This window comes from Orcinus orca, chromosome 7 (genome assembly GCF_937001465.1).
Source record: "Orcinus orca chromosome 7, mOrcOrc1.1, whole genome shotgun sequence".
NCBI lineage: Eukaryota > Metazoa > Chordata > Mammalia > Artiodactyla > Delphinidae > Orcinus > Orcinus orca.
The window spans coordinates 60996091-61012373 of NC_064565.1; the positions used below are offsets into that span (position 1 = coordinate 60996091).

Sequence of the window (16283 nt, forward strand, 5' to 3'; positions counted from 1 at the left end):
CGTCCCCTGCATCGGCAGGCGGACTCTCAACCACTGCACCACCAGGGAAGCCCGAGCCTGCTTTTTAGTAGGGTCTTTACCTGTCCAAGCTGTTTTGGAGGGTGTGAAATTTGAAATCCTGATAGTTACGGGGAAATGTGTTTCCTCAGGGGAACCCAGATTAGCAAGCCTAAAATGAGTGGTGCCTAGGGGTTTGATTTCTGTTGAGATATGCCAAGAGAATGTTCAGAGTTATGAAGTCCATCCTCAGATGCAAATCAGATGAAAAGAGAAGCATGACTGAAAGACCTAATCTTTATGAAATTTAAAAAAAAAAAAAAAGAGAGAGATTTTATTGTGATTCTTTTTCTTCACTGCGTGACCAACTTTGCCTTTGTTTTTCCTGGAAAGATTTCTGTGCCCTAAGTGTAAGCTTGTGGAATTTACCAGAAGAAATGATTGCAGTAAGTGGGCCGTTCGTTTCTTGCGTTTAGATTTGCCTCTCCCCTAGGAAAGCAATTTACCACTTATGCCTCATGTTTACATGCCCGGGAACCCAGCCATTGGATTGCTGCCATTAGGATTCAGATCTGGGAGACAGAAAGATGGGTGTAGCTGCCGTTTACAGTTTAGGGATCATTATTGGATCGCCTCAAGATTTGTATGACTTTTTACTGTTAAAGTCAATCTGTTCCTCGTTTAGAAAATTTGGAAACTACTGAAAAGAGTCAAAGAAGAATAAATAACACCTGCCAATCACATCGTCCAGAGATAATTATTATTAACGTTTCAGTGCCTATCCCTCTGGTTATTTTTCAATCCCTAACTTTTTACACTTAATAATATGTCATGGCATTCTCTTTTAACCTTAAGTATCTTTTAAAGGTGGTATTTTTAATAGGTGCATAGTAGTCTATCCTCTGAATGTTCCTCAGTGCAGTTTGTCATGGTTGGATGTTTAGGTTGATTCTCAAGCCCTTTCTTCTTAAGGGCAGCAGAAAATAATATTCTAGTGCTCTTCTTCCCAGAACAAAGAAAGAATTCCTAGCCTGGCAGGGATGCAGGAGTGGGGTTGTGGCTAGAAAAGTGTCCAGAAAGTTCCAGCAGGGAAGCGAAGGAGTGCCCAGACCAGGAGTGCTGGTAAATGTGGCTGGAGAGTTAGGCTGAGGTCAGATTGAAGAAGGTCTGCTTCTGTGTTCCTTGGATATTATTTTACAGCCATTTGGGGCACCGTTGACTGGTTCAAAGGGAGATGTGGCATGGCCAGCTTCGCAGTAGGTAGGTTTCTCTGCTATCTGTAGAGAATGGATTGGAGGGGCTGAGACTAAAGATAGAACGCCAGATATTGAGTTTTATGAGATTACAACTAATTATATTTTAAGAATTTAATGACAGCATTTGAGATACATGCATTTGACCTAAGAGTCTGCTAAATAAAGGGAAAGTAATATTAAGCACAAGAGCCCCGGATTCTAGTATTACCAAGTTACCAGTAAGTCCCCCAACATCTCCAGATTACAGATCTCTTAAACTATAAATTTAATACCTGCTTACTCTCTCCCAGTTTCACAAAGGGACTGTGAATGGAAAAACAAATGCAATAGTATTTAATCACAGCCAACATTTATTGAACACACGTGTGCTAGGCACTGTGTTCAACAGCTGTCTAATTCAATTCTTTCAACAGAACCTTGAGGTAGTTATTAATATTATCTGTATTTTACGGATTAGGAAAGTGGGGCTTAGGTTAAGTCACTTGCCTGTGTTCATCCTGAAAGTCGTGGACTCAGGATTTGGTCCAGGTCTTTCTGACTCTGGATCCTGTGTTCTGTTCTATGGTCTACCACCTATCCCAGGCCAAAAAGGCTTCAAAATGGTCTCTTGGCTTTGTTCTTTGAGCATTACTGAGGGAAGATGTCATGGAAATCTGATTCTAAAATAATTATTGCAGAGTAGTCTCATCTCATTAAGTTATTACTGTATAGACCTGGATGAGGTACAAATGTACTGTAGAAAAAAATTATATCAACACACTAGCCAGGATCACAAACAAAACTTAACAACTAAAAATGAGTCACGCTATACGTTTTATATAGTGACCTCACATATATCACCTCTTTGAACCTCAGAATAACTATGAACTGAGTAGGACTAATGTTATTATCCACAATTTACAGATGGAGAAATTGAGCTTAGTAGATGGCGAGTGTCTTCTTTAACATCACACAGTAGTATATGTGGCTGAACCAGGAACTGAGCCCAAGTCTGCTTACTCCAAATCCAGTTTCATTCACTTCTTTCATGGATAATAATCTTTCCTCTCTAATAGATTGCCTAAACTTCTTCCTCTCTGGTGGATTTACTGAACAAGCAGTGGAGTCCAAAGAAATATGGATAATCTATCTGTCCCTGATTGATGAAGAATTAATTTTTATAAGGAAAAATAATATATCCACATAGCGTCTGCTCAAAAAACATTTGCATTTTCTATCTGACATGTATGTCTTATACACAAAGGCAGGTTGCTATACTATCTGCTTCTATCCAAATTTGTTTGTTTTTCTCAAGTTGCTGCTTAAGTGTTTTAAAGGGAAATATTTATAGTTGTACCTTTTAAAAGGTTTAATGGTACACTTCTATCGTGCCCTTATAGTAAACACTTCTGCTGGGAGAATTTCTGGCATACTCGGTTTCTAAACATGAAAAACCTCAAATCACACTGTCCCCAAAACACTTAGCCCTCAGAGGCCCTGAATCACAGAACCCTTACCCCATGTCCTGTTGGGGATGACTTCATTTCTCTCAAATATTCATGAAGCTTTTACCCTTAACTGCAGTTGTAAACTGTATTCATTTCCAACTTCACGAAGAAGGGAAGAATCCCCGTGTGCACAGGCTTTGCTATCAGAACTAGAAAATGCCTAATTGTATCTGATAAGCTTAAGATGTCCTTTTCTGGGTTAAAGGTAAGGTGAGGGGTGGTGGTGTGGCAGGGAAGCGAGCAGACAGAGCTGGGCAGGACACCTTAAATGGCAAGTCACCAAGCTCCTGGAATGACTCAAACCCTTAACTGCTAACTCTTAGGAAGCAAGGGTCCTGGGAGGTGAAAAGAGAAAGAAACAAACATGTTGTGCTGGTTTTTTAGACAAGGGGGTGGAAAACCACACCAAATTTTCCTTTAAGGGAAGGGGGGTGAGGTGAGATCTCAAGATCTGAAGAGTGTTGGGAAATGATCCACGCTTGAGAAATGACTTGAAAGCAGGAGAGTCAGGTGGGTTGAGGTGAAGTGTTGCCACCAAAATAAAGCATTCCACCCCCAAGAAAAAAAGAATAAAGCGTTTCCTTTATTTTGACGCGTGATCAGGTCTTGCTTAGATATTTATAACATTGACTTTTCTGGGTATTTTCCCCATGCACCAGGGAATACGTCTACTAGGCGACAGTTCTCGAAGAACTGGGTCTTTTCACCTGCCTAGGTTACCACTGGCCATGCCAGTGTGCATGCTTCGTGCCTGGACGAATCCCTCATTTTATCCACGTTCCAGTAACTGAGTTGCTCTGTCTCTGACCTTGATAAATTCCTTGATAAAACTGTATTTACCAGCAGCTTCCAATATCACCTGAGTCCTCCCATCCTTTAATGTATAAAATGCCTCTCCCTCCATCCCCGTTTATTATCTTGTCTGTAACTAAGGCATTGCTGCCGGAATGCATCCCCTGCAGAAACTAGGCCTTTCCACAGCAGGATCCAACACATCCACATCAATGTGGCACCACGCAGATTTGTAAAGAAGCAGGGATGCCTAATACCTCTCCCTGTGACATCTGGAGAAGGACGAGTAAAGACCAGGTACATTCACCGGCTGCCACTCAGAGCAGCCGGGAGAGTCAATTCACTTCCCCAGCCTCGCATGTCCTCTGTGAAGGTGCGTTGGGAGTTCCCTCCTCCCGCGCGGGGCACAGTGTTCCCTTGACTCTTGAAAGCCAAATTGCCTTCAGTCCTTGGGCCCCTTTCATTACTGTTGGAACAGGCTGGGGGCTGATCTGCAGGATCTCTTCTCCAGTTTTTTCTCTGTCCGCCCCACAAAGACCAAAGCATGAGAGGTACTTAATGCCACTGTTTGCCACGACGAGCCCGCTTTTGTTCAGTGATCGTGGTAGGGAAGGCTCCATGTTAGATGTGGTGTCGGACGCTCTTCCGGGGGGTGGGGTACATGGAGAGGAGAGAGCTTTCGTCTGTTTCCAGAGCAGAGAGGTGAGTCTCTTCTGAGACACTAGATGGCACAGCGGCTCTGAGCGGGCGGCTCCGGCTTGACTGGGCTTGTTCTGTCACTGCGGCCACAGAGTCCACTGGGATGGGGGAGGGGCTCCCATTTGATTCGGTGGACGCAGGCTGGCCACACCGACTTTCGCTCCATCTGGCCTAACAGCACGTCCATGGAAACACCTCGTGGCGCACCTCTCCCGAACGCTTTTGCCGCTTTGTTAACTGTGAATATGCTCATTTTCTAAAGCGAGTCTCTTCACGCCCTGCAGTCCTGACTTCTCTCACCTTGTTAAAACATGTGCTGTAAACAGGACCAAAAAGTTGGTTCCGACCTGGGTGGATCGCCCAGGGACAGTGGCCTGCCCTGTGATGACACTGACCACTGTAGACCACAGGCTCGTTTTTGTTTTGTTTTTTTTCCTTTTTTCCCTTTTGTTCGGGATGTTATTTAGGACTCGCAGACTAAACTGTTTCTAGGCTTTGTTCCGTTCTGTTTCAAATGGCTGTCCCGGGCTTCTCCAGGGCATCCAGCAAGCCCCGTGGAAGTCTGTATTTCTTCATTTTGGTTATTGAGGAATGGAGGTCCAGGGGTAGAATAAGTTCCACGTGGGTCTCTGCAGGTTGGCCACCCACACTCCCACCCCTGTGAAGGCAGCGGGGGCCATGCTTCCGGACAGGCCTTGCTTTATCAGAGGCGTGAGGGGGGCAGGCAGGGTGAGGCCACTACCGTCTTCCTGCTAGTTGCCAAACGAAGGAGGCTCTCCCAGAACAGAGCCCTTCCCGGGAAGTCCCTCCTGGGAGAGCTGCCACTGCTTTCCGTCCTCTGTGTCCGGCAGGAGGGCCCAGGCCTCTGCTTCCTTCTCAGGCTCCTCTGGAGCAGCTCTCGAGCTGTAGCCTGGCAGTGAACCCTGGGGCAGGCTGCTGCTCGGCGCGTAGAGTGGGAGAGGGGCCCAGCGGCCCCCTGTCCTGAGTGGAGCAGTATTTTGATGAGCCCTGGGACCCTCTCCTGCCCTTGTCTTACCAGCAGGGCTGTCTCCCTCCTGTGATGGTCTCTTCCGTGAGTCCAGAGTTGTGTCTGCCTCCAGACACACCTCAGCCATTCTATCCCTATCTGCTTCCTGTCACCCAAGAATTCCTGAAACTCTCATGTCCACGGAGAGTGCTATGTTATGGTTTGTCGTGGTGACATTACTGATTTTCAGTGCTGTTTTGGATTTTTAAATATCTTTCCTGTCAGACCTTTAGCATGGCAGACAAAATTCTGACCATAAAAAGGGTCCTACCCAACAGGTGCTGCTTGGCCTTTCATGGTCATCTCTGTCCAGGCCCCCACTGATCTGGACTTAGTTAGACTGAATAAGTTCAGCTGGTCTAAAATGGTAACTTCTTAAAACTGGATGAACAAATTTATAATCCTACAGAAAAATCTGTCTTTTCTATCTTTGAATGGGATTTGGAGTAACAGGTGAGATCCAACATTTTCATCCTGTCTCCTCCCTCCATTAATAATTAACTACTTACCATGACACTTATGTGTGCTGTACCTAAAGTGAGTTGTGTCATGGACACCTTGTCCTAATGGACCTTCAGTGGGAAGGATAACAGAGCGTAAGCCCCTGTTTCCTTCAGGCCACAGAACAGGAACTGGTCCTTGGCACTGCTGCCATCTCCCCTGGGCAGACCTTGACTTCCGCATGAGTCGTGAGAACTTGTGCATGCATTCATCTGATGAGATGGATTGAACACCCTCCCCCTTAATAACGCCACCCTGCATGTGTACCATATTTCCAATATATGAATGCTTCGTGTATATTAACTCGTTTAATCTTTACAACAATCCGGTTTATTATCCCTATCTTTACAGATGTAGGGACAAGGCATTAGACCAGTTGGGCACCTAGGAAGTTCCTGGTTTAGACCTCAAATCCCGTTTCTGTTTTTAGCTTAGCACCCTTTGCACTACCAGATGCTGCTTCTCTTGAGAAGAGCAGTGTCAAATCACGGATTTTTAAGCAAATAACATCGTTCACAGTATGTTGTAATTGCCACGGCAGTTGGATCGTGTGCCATGGAAGAATAAGTTTTGGAGAACCAGTTTTACCTAGGCGAGAGGACATCTGAGCTGGGCTTGAAGCAGGAAAAAATTAAAAATCCCAGGCAAAGAGAGGAGCACGTGAAGAGTCTTGGAGGCGAGAAACAGCTTCACGTGTCTGAGGACCAGGGAGATGTCTGGTTATCCCTGGAGCAAAGAACGTAGACAGCCATGAGGGAAGGTGTGAAGAGAGGAAAGAGAGATGAGTCTAGGAAAGTCAGTTGAGACCTGCTTTAAGAGAGCCTTGTATGATGATGAGGGAGCACTTCTGGACAGACTGAGCTTGTGACACTTGTGGGTTGTCTGGGAATTGATGGCCAGGAAGCTGTTGGAGCTCAAGAGAGAAATCTGTTTGGAGATAAAGATTGAGGTCTCAGCATCGTATAGATGAAAGTTGGGGACTTTTCCCACGGAGAGAAGGTGGAACCAAGTGAGAACAGAGCTGAAGGTGGCAGAGCGTGGGGGGCACAGCACAATTCAAGAGGTGAACAAAAAAACAACAGCTCATAAAGGACACTGAGAAGAAATGTCTGGAAGACCAGGGAGAGATCGAGGAGGGCAGTGGCCTGGGGGAGGAGAGCTTCAGGCCGTGCTCAGTAGTGTGGGGCAGTGGGAAGTTGAGTGGGTTTCGAAAATAGCCTGAAAGTTGCCGTCTTTACCTGTCTTCTCCCACACTTTGGTGCAGGTCCTAAGACTAACTAAGTGGCTCAAAGGGCAGCCTTGACACACTGTCAAATTTCCAGTATGCTGCATTGAGGGTCTGACAGATCTCGTCATCATCTGTTTTAACTCTTGGATGAAATTCAGTGATCTTTAATATAATGGGATTTATAGATCCTAAAGGCAGCATTTATTTTTTTAATCTGTAAACCTTGATCAGTGTGGATTTCGTGTTGATATTATGTGAAAACTCTTCCTAAACTCATAGATATCTGCTCCCCAAATTCCAACTCTGAATCTGTCAAGATTTTAGAGCTAAATTCTAACCCTTTCTTTTCCCAGCTGAGTTTTTCTTCTCTCTCCATAACAGCCCACTCCATGGAGTTGAGAATGAGACTTGGCGACCCTTTTCTCCTTTAGCCAAGCTTCTAGGAGGGTCCGTGCTATTTGCGGCTGATGTCAAGTAGCAGGAACAGCAGGGCTGCCCCTTGTGCTGAAGAGCCATAATCCTATTATGCCCACCTTGAGACTTCACCTTAGCTGCCTCTATAGTAGTAGATGGACTGAGGTGACTCAATTGACTTTTAAATCTCCAAGGGTCCTAGTTTCAAAATCCCCATGTCTAAGTCAAGTAGTAGATTAGGCCCCTTGCTAAGAAGGCCTGGCTCCTTCAGAGTCCCTGGGGCCATAGCTTTTCCTTCGGTGGGTCCCCTACTTTCTGCATTCCACTAGATTGGGGCACCGTGTATCCTTAAGTGGTGATCCTTGGCAGGAGGTGAACCTGGCTGGCATCTCCCTGGGTCATGGATTTAGTACAGGCAGGCATTAGGAAATAGACCCTCTGTTGTTTCTATAAGAGAAGGATATCATATTCTTTTGTTTGTGTTAAAGCTGTCCTTGAGAAGGTAATGCCCAAGGGATGCAAAGAGTTTTCTTCCTCCAGTTAGCTCCCATTTGATCTGGAATATAGTTGCAAAATTATCTAACTCAACGCTTTTAGAATATTTACAATTCAGTTTCGATAGCTCCAAGTACTTATCTAATAATTGACTAAGTTCTAGATGTAATTTGCTGAACCAAGAGTCATACTTAATTTGTAAGTTTGTTTTTCTCGTGCAAGGGTTTAAGTTTTGAATACCACTTTGCTGGGGTTTTTTTTTTCCGCTCACTCAAATGAATATGCAGATACCTTCCCATTCGCTACTTCCTTTAGCTCTCACATCACTCTCAGAAAGATATTGTCCCCAGTTTACAGATGAAACTGAGCCTCTGATGTCACACAGCTGGTGAATGGTTGCACCAAGGTTAAAACCTGATCTTCAGACGCTAAACCCAGTGCTCTGCTCAGTACAGCAACACTCCCTGAATTTATCTAATCAAGGAGCACTCTTTAAAATACAGTGTAATGATGGAACACCATCGGCAGCTCATTGAGGTTTAAATGTTTAATATACAGAAACGTTAAATAATACCACAAGTTATTGAAATTTTAGGACAAAATGCATAAGACAGATGATGATTATCTAATAGGTAACACTCATGACTATAGCAGTTAGCTGAGAGTGAATGTCACCTGTCCATCAATGTGGAGATTGACTTCCTAGCACTCTCAGAATTAATAACACATTTGTTTGTTTTTTAGTTTCAAAAACATATTAGTCAGGGTTTCTTATACTGGAGAGAGCAATAGAAAATCCAAATTACTGACCAGTCATGCCTTATACCATTGATGTATAATTAAACTCTATTAGTGATTCCAGAATTATTATAGACGTGAAAGATGGTCAGCAATCCACTCAGTCCTCCCATGCCAAAATGTCCATAATACCCACAAGCCCCAGACTATTGATACTAGTTTTATAATAAATTATAGGGAAAGGCAGACTATTAGATACTAGTTTTATAATAAATTATAGGGAAAAAACTGTACATAGTATACTGATTAACATCTCATGGAACAGTAGTCCTCCATGGAACAGAGTTGGGGAAATGCAGGTGTATTCTTCCCTTCTTTCCCTCTTTTACTAATCCCACACACTACTGTTTGCCTTCTGCCCATCTCATGCCCTCACTTCCTCAGGGACAGGTGAGAAAATGTTGTCTATATGCATCCTTTATCTGAGTCCTGTGGTGGAAGCATATTACATAACCCAAAACAATAGTGACAACAGCATTATTATTCTTTTAAGCTAAGATATCAGGATCCCAAGGAATTTGGATTGATCATCAAGTTGATTGAACCAATAGTTCCTAATGATGCCAAACGATAAGTTTGTTGTTACTGATTAAGGTAGTGATGAAAGGCAATTTTGTAGAACGATCATCTACAAAGTAAGAGGTCAGTTAGCCAACTACAGTGTGAACAGAGATGTTCTTCCCTCTGAGATGGAAAGGAAAGGGATTATGTGCCCTTCTGATTTCTTCCATGTCCTTCCATCAAGGAACACGTTCATGTCAAAAATCCCTTTAGGAATGATCATAGCATACTCTCTCCCTCTGCCGATGTTTTTTTAATCGGGATTTCTCCTAAGAATTCCCTGAACATGTTACTGACCCCCGAAGTCACCTCTATATTTCAAGCCCTTAGCAATGACTTTTATCTCATTATTTCCTTGTTACTTTTTTTTCTTTGTAGACCTGGCCAGAGGACCGTGGATGACCTAGAAATTATCTATGAAGAACTCCTTCACATTAAAGCCTTATCCCATCTTTCTACCACGGTAAGTTGTCTCTTAGCTGAGGCGGAGGGGAGGGGCGCACAGTTTGAGTTAAATGCACTGTTAGGCCTGAAGGAGAGCATTGGAGAGTGTGGGCGAGGGGCAGGAACGCCTGAATTCTCCCTCACAAACGGCCCCTCCTGTTTCTCACGAGATGCTAAGGAAGCTACGCCCATGTGCAATCACCAAAAACGGATCAAGTATCACTACGTTATTAGTAGCTGCCCTAAACACCAAGGCAGCCTGATGTGAGCAGAACTGGAACATACGCTTCAAACTTCCTGAGTCTTGGAACCCGCATACCTAGACAAGAGAGCCAGGCCTTAAGAGGAGTGTCCCTTCCATGACATATAGAGCCGCGTGCGGGAGCGGGGCTCGGGGTGGGGGGAGGGGAAGAAATCAAGACGACCAGCCCTGGCCCAAGGGGCCAGCTCCACCCAGGTTTGCTGCCAGATTGAGAAAGGAAGCAGAAGGTGCAAGAGAGCATTAGTTCAGATATCTTAGGACACAAGAGCAGTACCCGCTAGTGAACAATGGCCCAACGGCCGTATCTGACTCTGAACTTTTACGTGACTAGGGTGTTTAGAAGAACAGTGGACAGAAATGTCTCCTGCCATAGGAGGGAGAGAGAAACACAATTTCCAGGCAACACAAGTCTCCTATGTGCTAATAATTCAGTAATGATAATGATAATAAAAGAAGCTGTCCCAGCATCCACGGATCACAGGTTTTATGCGGGACCCCTCAGCAATGCCCATCTGCTTAATCTGTCTTTCATCCCCAGCTCACTAGGCGATATTATGCTGTCACTGTCACATGGTGGCAGTGCCTGTAGTCCCTGCTCTGGGCGGGGGTAGAGTTCAGGTCTCCACTGAGAGCAGTGAGGCATTCACCACAACCCCAAGCAGAAGGGTTCCAGACCCTTCCCCCTTCAACCCAGACAGGACTGCCTTCACATCCCTCCCACTCCCTGCACCACTGGGGATCCGGGAGCTTGCTCACCTACATGGAGTATCCAGGGGTCTGGTCCAGCCCAGGCTCCCCTCCCTCCCACCACCCTGCTGTCATCTTCACTCTCTCCATGGTGGGATAGGTCTAGTGCCCGGGGGCCTCACCCGGGGAGCTCCTGCATTCGTAGGGGCAGCAGCCGAGGCTCCACGAGCTCATGCCGGAGAGGGAAGTGAGGGAAGACCCCTTTTCCCTACCTGTTGTCCGGTTCCCCAGCATGCGCATGTTCTGACTTCCCCAGCCTTGGTGGAATTGGGAGGATTGTGGGTAGTGGAAAGGAGGAGTCTTCTACCTCAAATCCCAGATACCCAGGCACTGTGGAAGATCTCAGGTTATTTGGTTCTTAGGGAGAGAGAACATAATTTGGGACCATAGTTTGGAATTAAAAAAACATAGCTCACACATTTAAGCTTTATTATTCAACTTCAAGACATTGAGTTTTCTAACATGTTTGCGGTGATGCATGATGTGTGATGCAAAGAAGAGCCTCCAGGAGCAAGAGTCATGATATTGTGGCTGCTCTCACCCTCTCACCAAGATGCAAGACAGGCAGAGAAATTGCCTAGTTCATACATGTGAAGCCAAGTTTAAACAGTCTCTAGGGAGGTTGTCTTGTACGACTTAGCTTATAAAACAGCTTTTGTAAAAAGCTTTAAGAGTCTGATGGCACAAGACATGGATGCAACGTAAATGTCCATCAACAGATAAAAGGATAAAGAAGATGTGGTACATATATACAATGGAATACTACTCAGCCATAAAAAGAATGAAATAATGCCATTTGTAGCAACATGGATGGACCTAGAGATTATCGTACTAAGTGAAGTAAGTCAGTCAAAGACAAATATCATATGATATCTCCTATATGTGGAACCTAAAAAAATTATACAAAGGAACTTATTTACAAGACAGAAATAGACTCACAGATATAGAAAACAAACTTAGGGCTACCAAAGGAGAAGGAGGGGAGGGATATATTAGAAATTTGATAATAACAGATATACATTACTATGTATAAAACAGATAAACAACAAGATCCTAATGTATAGCACAGGGAACTATATTCAATATCTTGTAATAAACTAAAATGGAAAAGAATCTGAAAAAAAATATATATATGCATAACTGAATCACTTTGCTATACATTGTAAATCAACTATACTTCAATTTTTTAAAAAATTAAAAAAAAATCTAGTGACACATCTAGTGGAAGTGGTTCTAGACAGGAGGAGCAGCAAAGCAGAGTGGGAGGTGTCCGCGTGGAAGTCAGCACTGTTCAGAAAGAGAACAAGTCCCTCCCCAGCCCCCCGCAATCTGGCCTTTCCCCCACATTCCTTCTCTTTTCCTTCTAGGTGAAACGGGAGTTAGCAGGTGTTCTCATTTTCGAGTCCCACGCCAAAGGAGGAACCGTGTGTAAGTGAAGACTGTAATCGTGCATGGTGCCTGGCTGGCCCCCTCCCGAGCATGCGCCATGGGAGCCTGACTGCAAATGCTCCCCTTTCTTGGGCCTGGGTCTGACTTGCCAGGATGTCACGTGGCACCATTTGTTTTTCTGGACCTGTGATTATTCCCAGCACGTATCCCTTACTCTGCAGCCCGCTGGGTTTTGGGTGCCAGCCTGGGAGCAGTTGCCAGCCTGTGTCTCCACTTGCTCCCTCCCCTGCTGGCTCAAGGCAGTGTTTAAAGAGGGTGAGATGAAGTCAGTGCTCTTCAGGGGGGACCCCAGGCAAAACCTTTTCACAGTGACCTCACTTCAGTTTGTGGCTTGAGAGAAACTAATCTATCTCTTGAGGGGCTAGTTAGACTGGCATACTCTCCTGCCTTCTTGTTCTTCTCTCATTTTCACTATCAGCTCCAAGCCTGAGAGAATTTCTTTGCCCCAAATATTTATGCAATACTAATATGTAGTATCTCTCCAGCATGCACATTGTAGTTTAGTTCTGTGATCATATTTGGGAGCAAGAAATTGAAATTTCATATTAATAAAAGTGAGCAAGGGCTTCCCTGGTGGCACAGTGGTTGAGAGTCCGCCTGCCGATGCAGGGGACACGGGTTCGTGCCCCGGTCCGGGAAGATCCCACATGCTGCGGAGCGGCTGGGTCCGTGAGCCATGGCCGCTGAGCCTGCGCGTCCGGAGCCTGTGCTCCGCAACGGGAGAGGGCACAACAGTGAGAGGCCGGCGTACCGCAAAAAAAAAAAAAAGTGAGCAAAATTATTTCGGCTGGCATTTCCCACTCGTCGTACAAAACGCTTCTTGAAAAACATGGTTAGCGGCGTATTCAGATCAGGAAATGCCTCTTTCTCTGATCTCTCTTGGAGAATAGTAACACACACTAGCATGCTACCTTTCTCAGGAGTTCCACAGTAAAGATAAATTTCACACCATGTAAACTGACACTTCCTAAACCCAGTGAAACATAGAAAACATTTATAATGGACACGTGTTAACTTTTCAAGAGACATTCTTTGGAAAATCTTGCTCTTTCTTCAGACTGAGTTGTGTTAGTCAAATAAGCAGAGACCATGAATTGTAAAAGCAAAAAGAATTAAAAATGAGTTTCAAATATTTTACTTTTAGTCATCAAAAGTGGTATTTCTAACATTGATATTTACTTTAGTAAGAATGTCTTTCCTTCACATTTTAAAGGTTCACTTTTAATATTTTTTAAATTTTTATGATCACTGATGACTTGCAACTTTTCTTATTCTTTTCACTCACTGATGGTTTTCATTTTATCATGAAATACTTAAATATTTCAAACGAAAAACTAGAGGTTGTTACAAACACCTTTTTTTTTTTTTTTTTTGCGGTATATGGGCCCCTCACTGCTGTGGCCTCTCCCGCCGCGGAGCACAGGCTCTGGACGCGCAGGCTCAGCGGCCATGGCTCACGGGCCCAGCCGCTCCACAGCATGTGGGATCTTCCCGGACCGGGGCACGAACCCGTGTCCCCTGCATTGGCAGGCGGACTCTCAACCACTGCGCCACCAGGGAAGCCCACAAACACCTTTTTAAAAAACATTTTTTATCAAATAGTAACCGTATGCCATATTTTTTCATTTTTTATATTTTCTAAAAAATGAAATTCTACATTTGAAGGCTCCTTGTTCCCTCCTTTATCTCATTCTTCTCTTCCCCTCCCCAAGGTAACTCCTACCCTATATGATGCGGTTATCATTCCAACCCATTTTTTAAAAAATATGTAGGTATGCATCCATCGACACTATGTAGTGCTGATTTGCATGTTTTCAAACTTCACTTTAGCATTCAGAATACTTTTAAAAACTGTGTTCTATAGCTTAGTAAGTTTTGATGAATTGTGGGGGAAATGTATTGCTTTAAGGAATGGATAGCTGGTGAATTTGTATCTAGTGAATACGTATCTTTAGGGCACAGCAAGGAGTGCAGTATTTCTGTTCCTTTCACATTCTAAAGAAAAGGAAGTAATATTCCACATGAATAAGTTCGTATTTGCCAGTGATTTTTTTTTCCCTTCTGGAATTAAATGCATAATTCTGGGGACTTAAAAATGATGATTTGATAAGCTGTAATTTATACTGATGTGCTTCTACTCTTGTCATAAGTCTTTTCATTTTTTTGTATCTAGTGTTTAACCAGGGGGAAGAAGGCACCTCCTGGTACATTATTCTAAAAGGATCAGTGAATGTAGTCATTTATGGCAAGGTATATATATCTTTTTTTCTTTCTGAAACTTTATTATGCTCCATATACTAGTGGTTCTAAGTATTAACAACTTAATGCTACAATTAAACTTGCTACAACGTTGTTACTCTATGCAGAAAAGACATTATAGCATCTCTAATCATAAGTTATCTAAGTTATTATACTCAGAGTAGTACTGAATTTTCTGGGGCTCCTGGATTATAATGTATACATTTAAGTTAGGCCCTAGCCCAGATTACTCAATGAAAGAGAAATGAAACATTATAACATAATTATCTGATTCCCCCCACACTTGACATCCCTGGGTACAGCCTATTGATATATACAGTGTTTTGCGGGGGGGGGGGGGGTGCAGGTGGGTGTTTGCTCCCTTTCAGGGATCACCTTCATCTGGATGTGTTGCTCTCTCCAGGGTGTGGTCTGCACGCTGCACGAAGGCGATGACTTCGGCAAGTTAGCGCTAGTGAATGATGCCCCGAGAGCTGCCTCCATCGTCTTGCGAGAAGATAACTGCCATTTCTTAAGAGTAGACAAGGAGGATTTTAACCGGATCCTGAGGGTGAGTCCAAGGTGAAGTGTGGCTGAGGGGCGTCGCATTTTCACTTTTGCCAGATAAGAAGAATGAGTATAGTGTTAATTGAGCCAGCACTGTGATTAATGAATGCTCTAGGGCCAGAGGGCCTTGCTTACAAACCTGGCATGTTCAATGTGCTGGGGTGGGCTCTGGGGTCCAGAGGTGATATTCCAGTAAGGCTGCAAATGTGCCGCGCTGTGCTGGACCAAATAACCCTGCACACACCTGAACGGGTCCATGAGCACTGAAGACAAATAGGGATGCCTTGGCCAAATGCCAAAGCCTGAGACATTTCTCTTTGCAATCCCAGGTTTCCCCTTTTGTGTCCTTCCCCACCTCCCTCTCCATGTCTTTCTCTATCCTAAACCTCCTGTCTCTTCCCAAATCTGAATCTTTCTCATATCCTCACACTCCCTCCGGATTTATTAAGTGACTACATTTTAGTTGCAATTAATGTCCACCATGGTTACTCTAACCAAGCATTTTCATTTCAAGTGCTTTTTGTCAAATTGATTCACACTAAAGGAATTTCAGACTCTGGCAAGTACATGAAGAATAGTTGGGGTTGTAGGAGGAGCCATGAGATTGCACTTAGAGATGGCTCTGCAGAGGGGCCTAATGGAAGCTTGTTAAAGTATTTGTGAGAGTGGATGATGGTTAGAATAGATGGTCCCTAGGTTCTCCCCACCATCCAGCTCCTGGTCTCTTGCGAGGGACAACCCAGCTTTAGCTGGTGGAAGCCTGATTGTGGACCGCTGGGCATGGTGATATTGTCCCAGCACCCCTGGCCTTTCAGGTGGCCCATGGTCTATCCCACCTCACCCAGAGACACTGTTCCCTCCAGGATCACTTTGCTCTTTTCCCTTCCCTGCTGGCTCACAGAGCAGACTCCCTTCTATGCCTTTCCCAGCCTGAGCATCTTTCTCTCTCCTACCCTGAAATCCTAAATGCACCTTCTGTGCTTTCTGGTACATTTGGCATTATTTAATGAAGATTTACAGTCTCCTTCCCATCCCTTATGTGTGGACACCTATTCCTACACAACCTTAAGCTTTTGCCTTTGGCAGCAAAATTTCTGACAACAAAGTTTGTCTTAGGAATGCGTTCTCTTGATGCAAAAAAAGCTAAGTTAAAGATTAAAGCATTGACTAATATAGAAAAAAATGCCACATGGAATTTGATGTGGTTTTTATCCAGTCTCTTAAAATAGGAACGAAATGAGGAGGAAACGTGCATTACGATTTTTAATAAATCATTTTTTAATGACATTGAAATTTGAACTTTACTCTTTTGGAAGTTGAC

The 16283-nt window shown here is 44.2% G+C and overlaps 1 protein-coding gene across 5 annotated transcripts in view; it reads left to right on the forward strand.

Moving 5' to 3' along the window:
- Positions 1-16283, forward strand: part of RAPGEF4 (Rap guanine nucleotide exchange factor 4) — a 320536-nt gene that overhangs the window by 245064 nt on the left and 59189 nt on the right. For all 5 annotated transcript variants that reach the window (XM_004267312.4, XM_004267313.4, XM_049712252.1 and 2 more), the window contains 4 exons: positions 9634-9718; positions 12076-12136; positions 14331-14407; positions 14820-14966. In XM_004267312.4, the coding sequence (XP_004267360.1) occupies positions 9634-9718; positions 12076-12136; positions 14331-14407; positions 14820-14966 (370 nt within the window). The remainder of the gene's footprint in view (positions 1-9633; positions 9719-12075; positions 12137-14330; positions 14408-14819; positions 14967-16283) is intronic.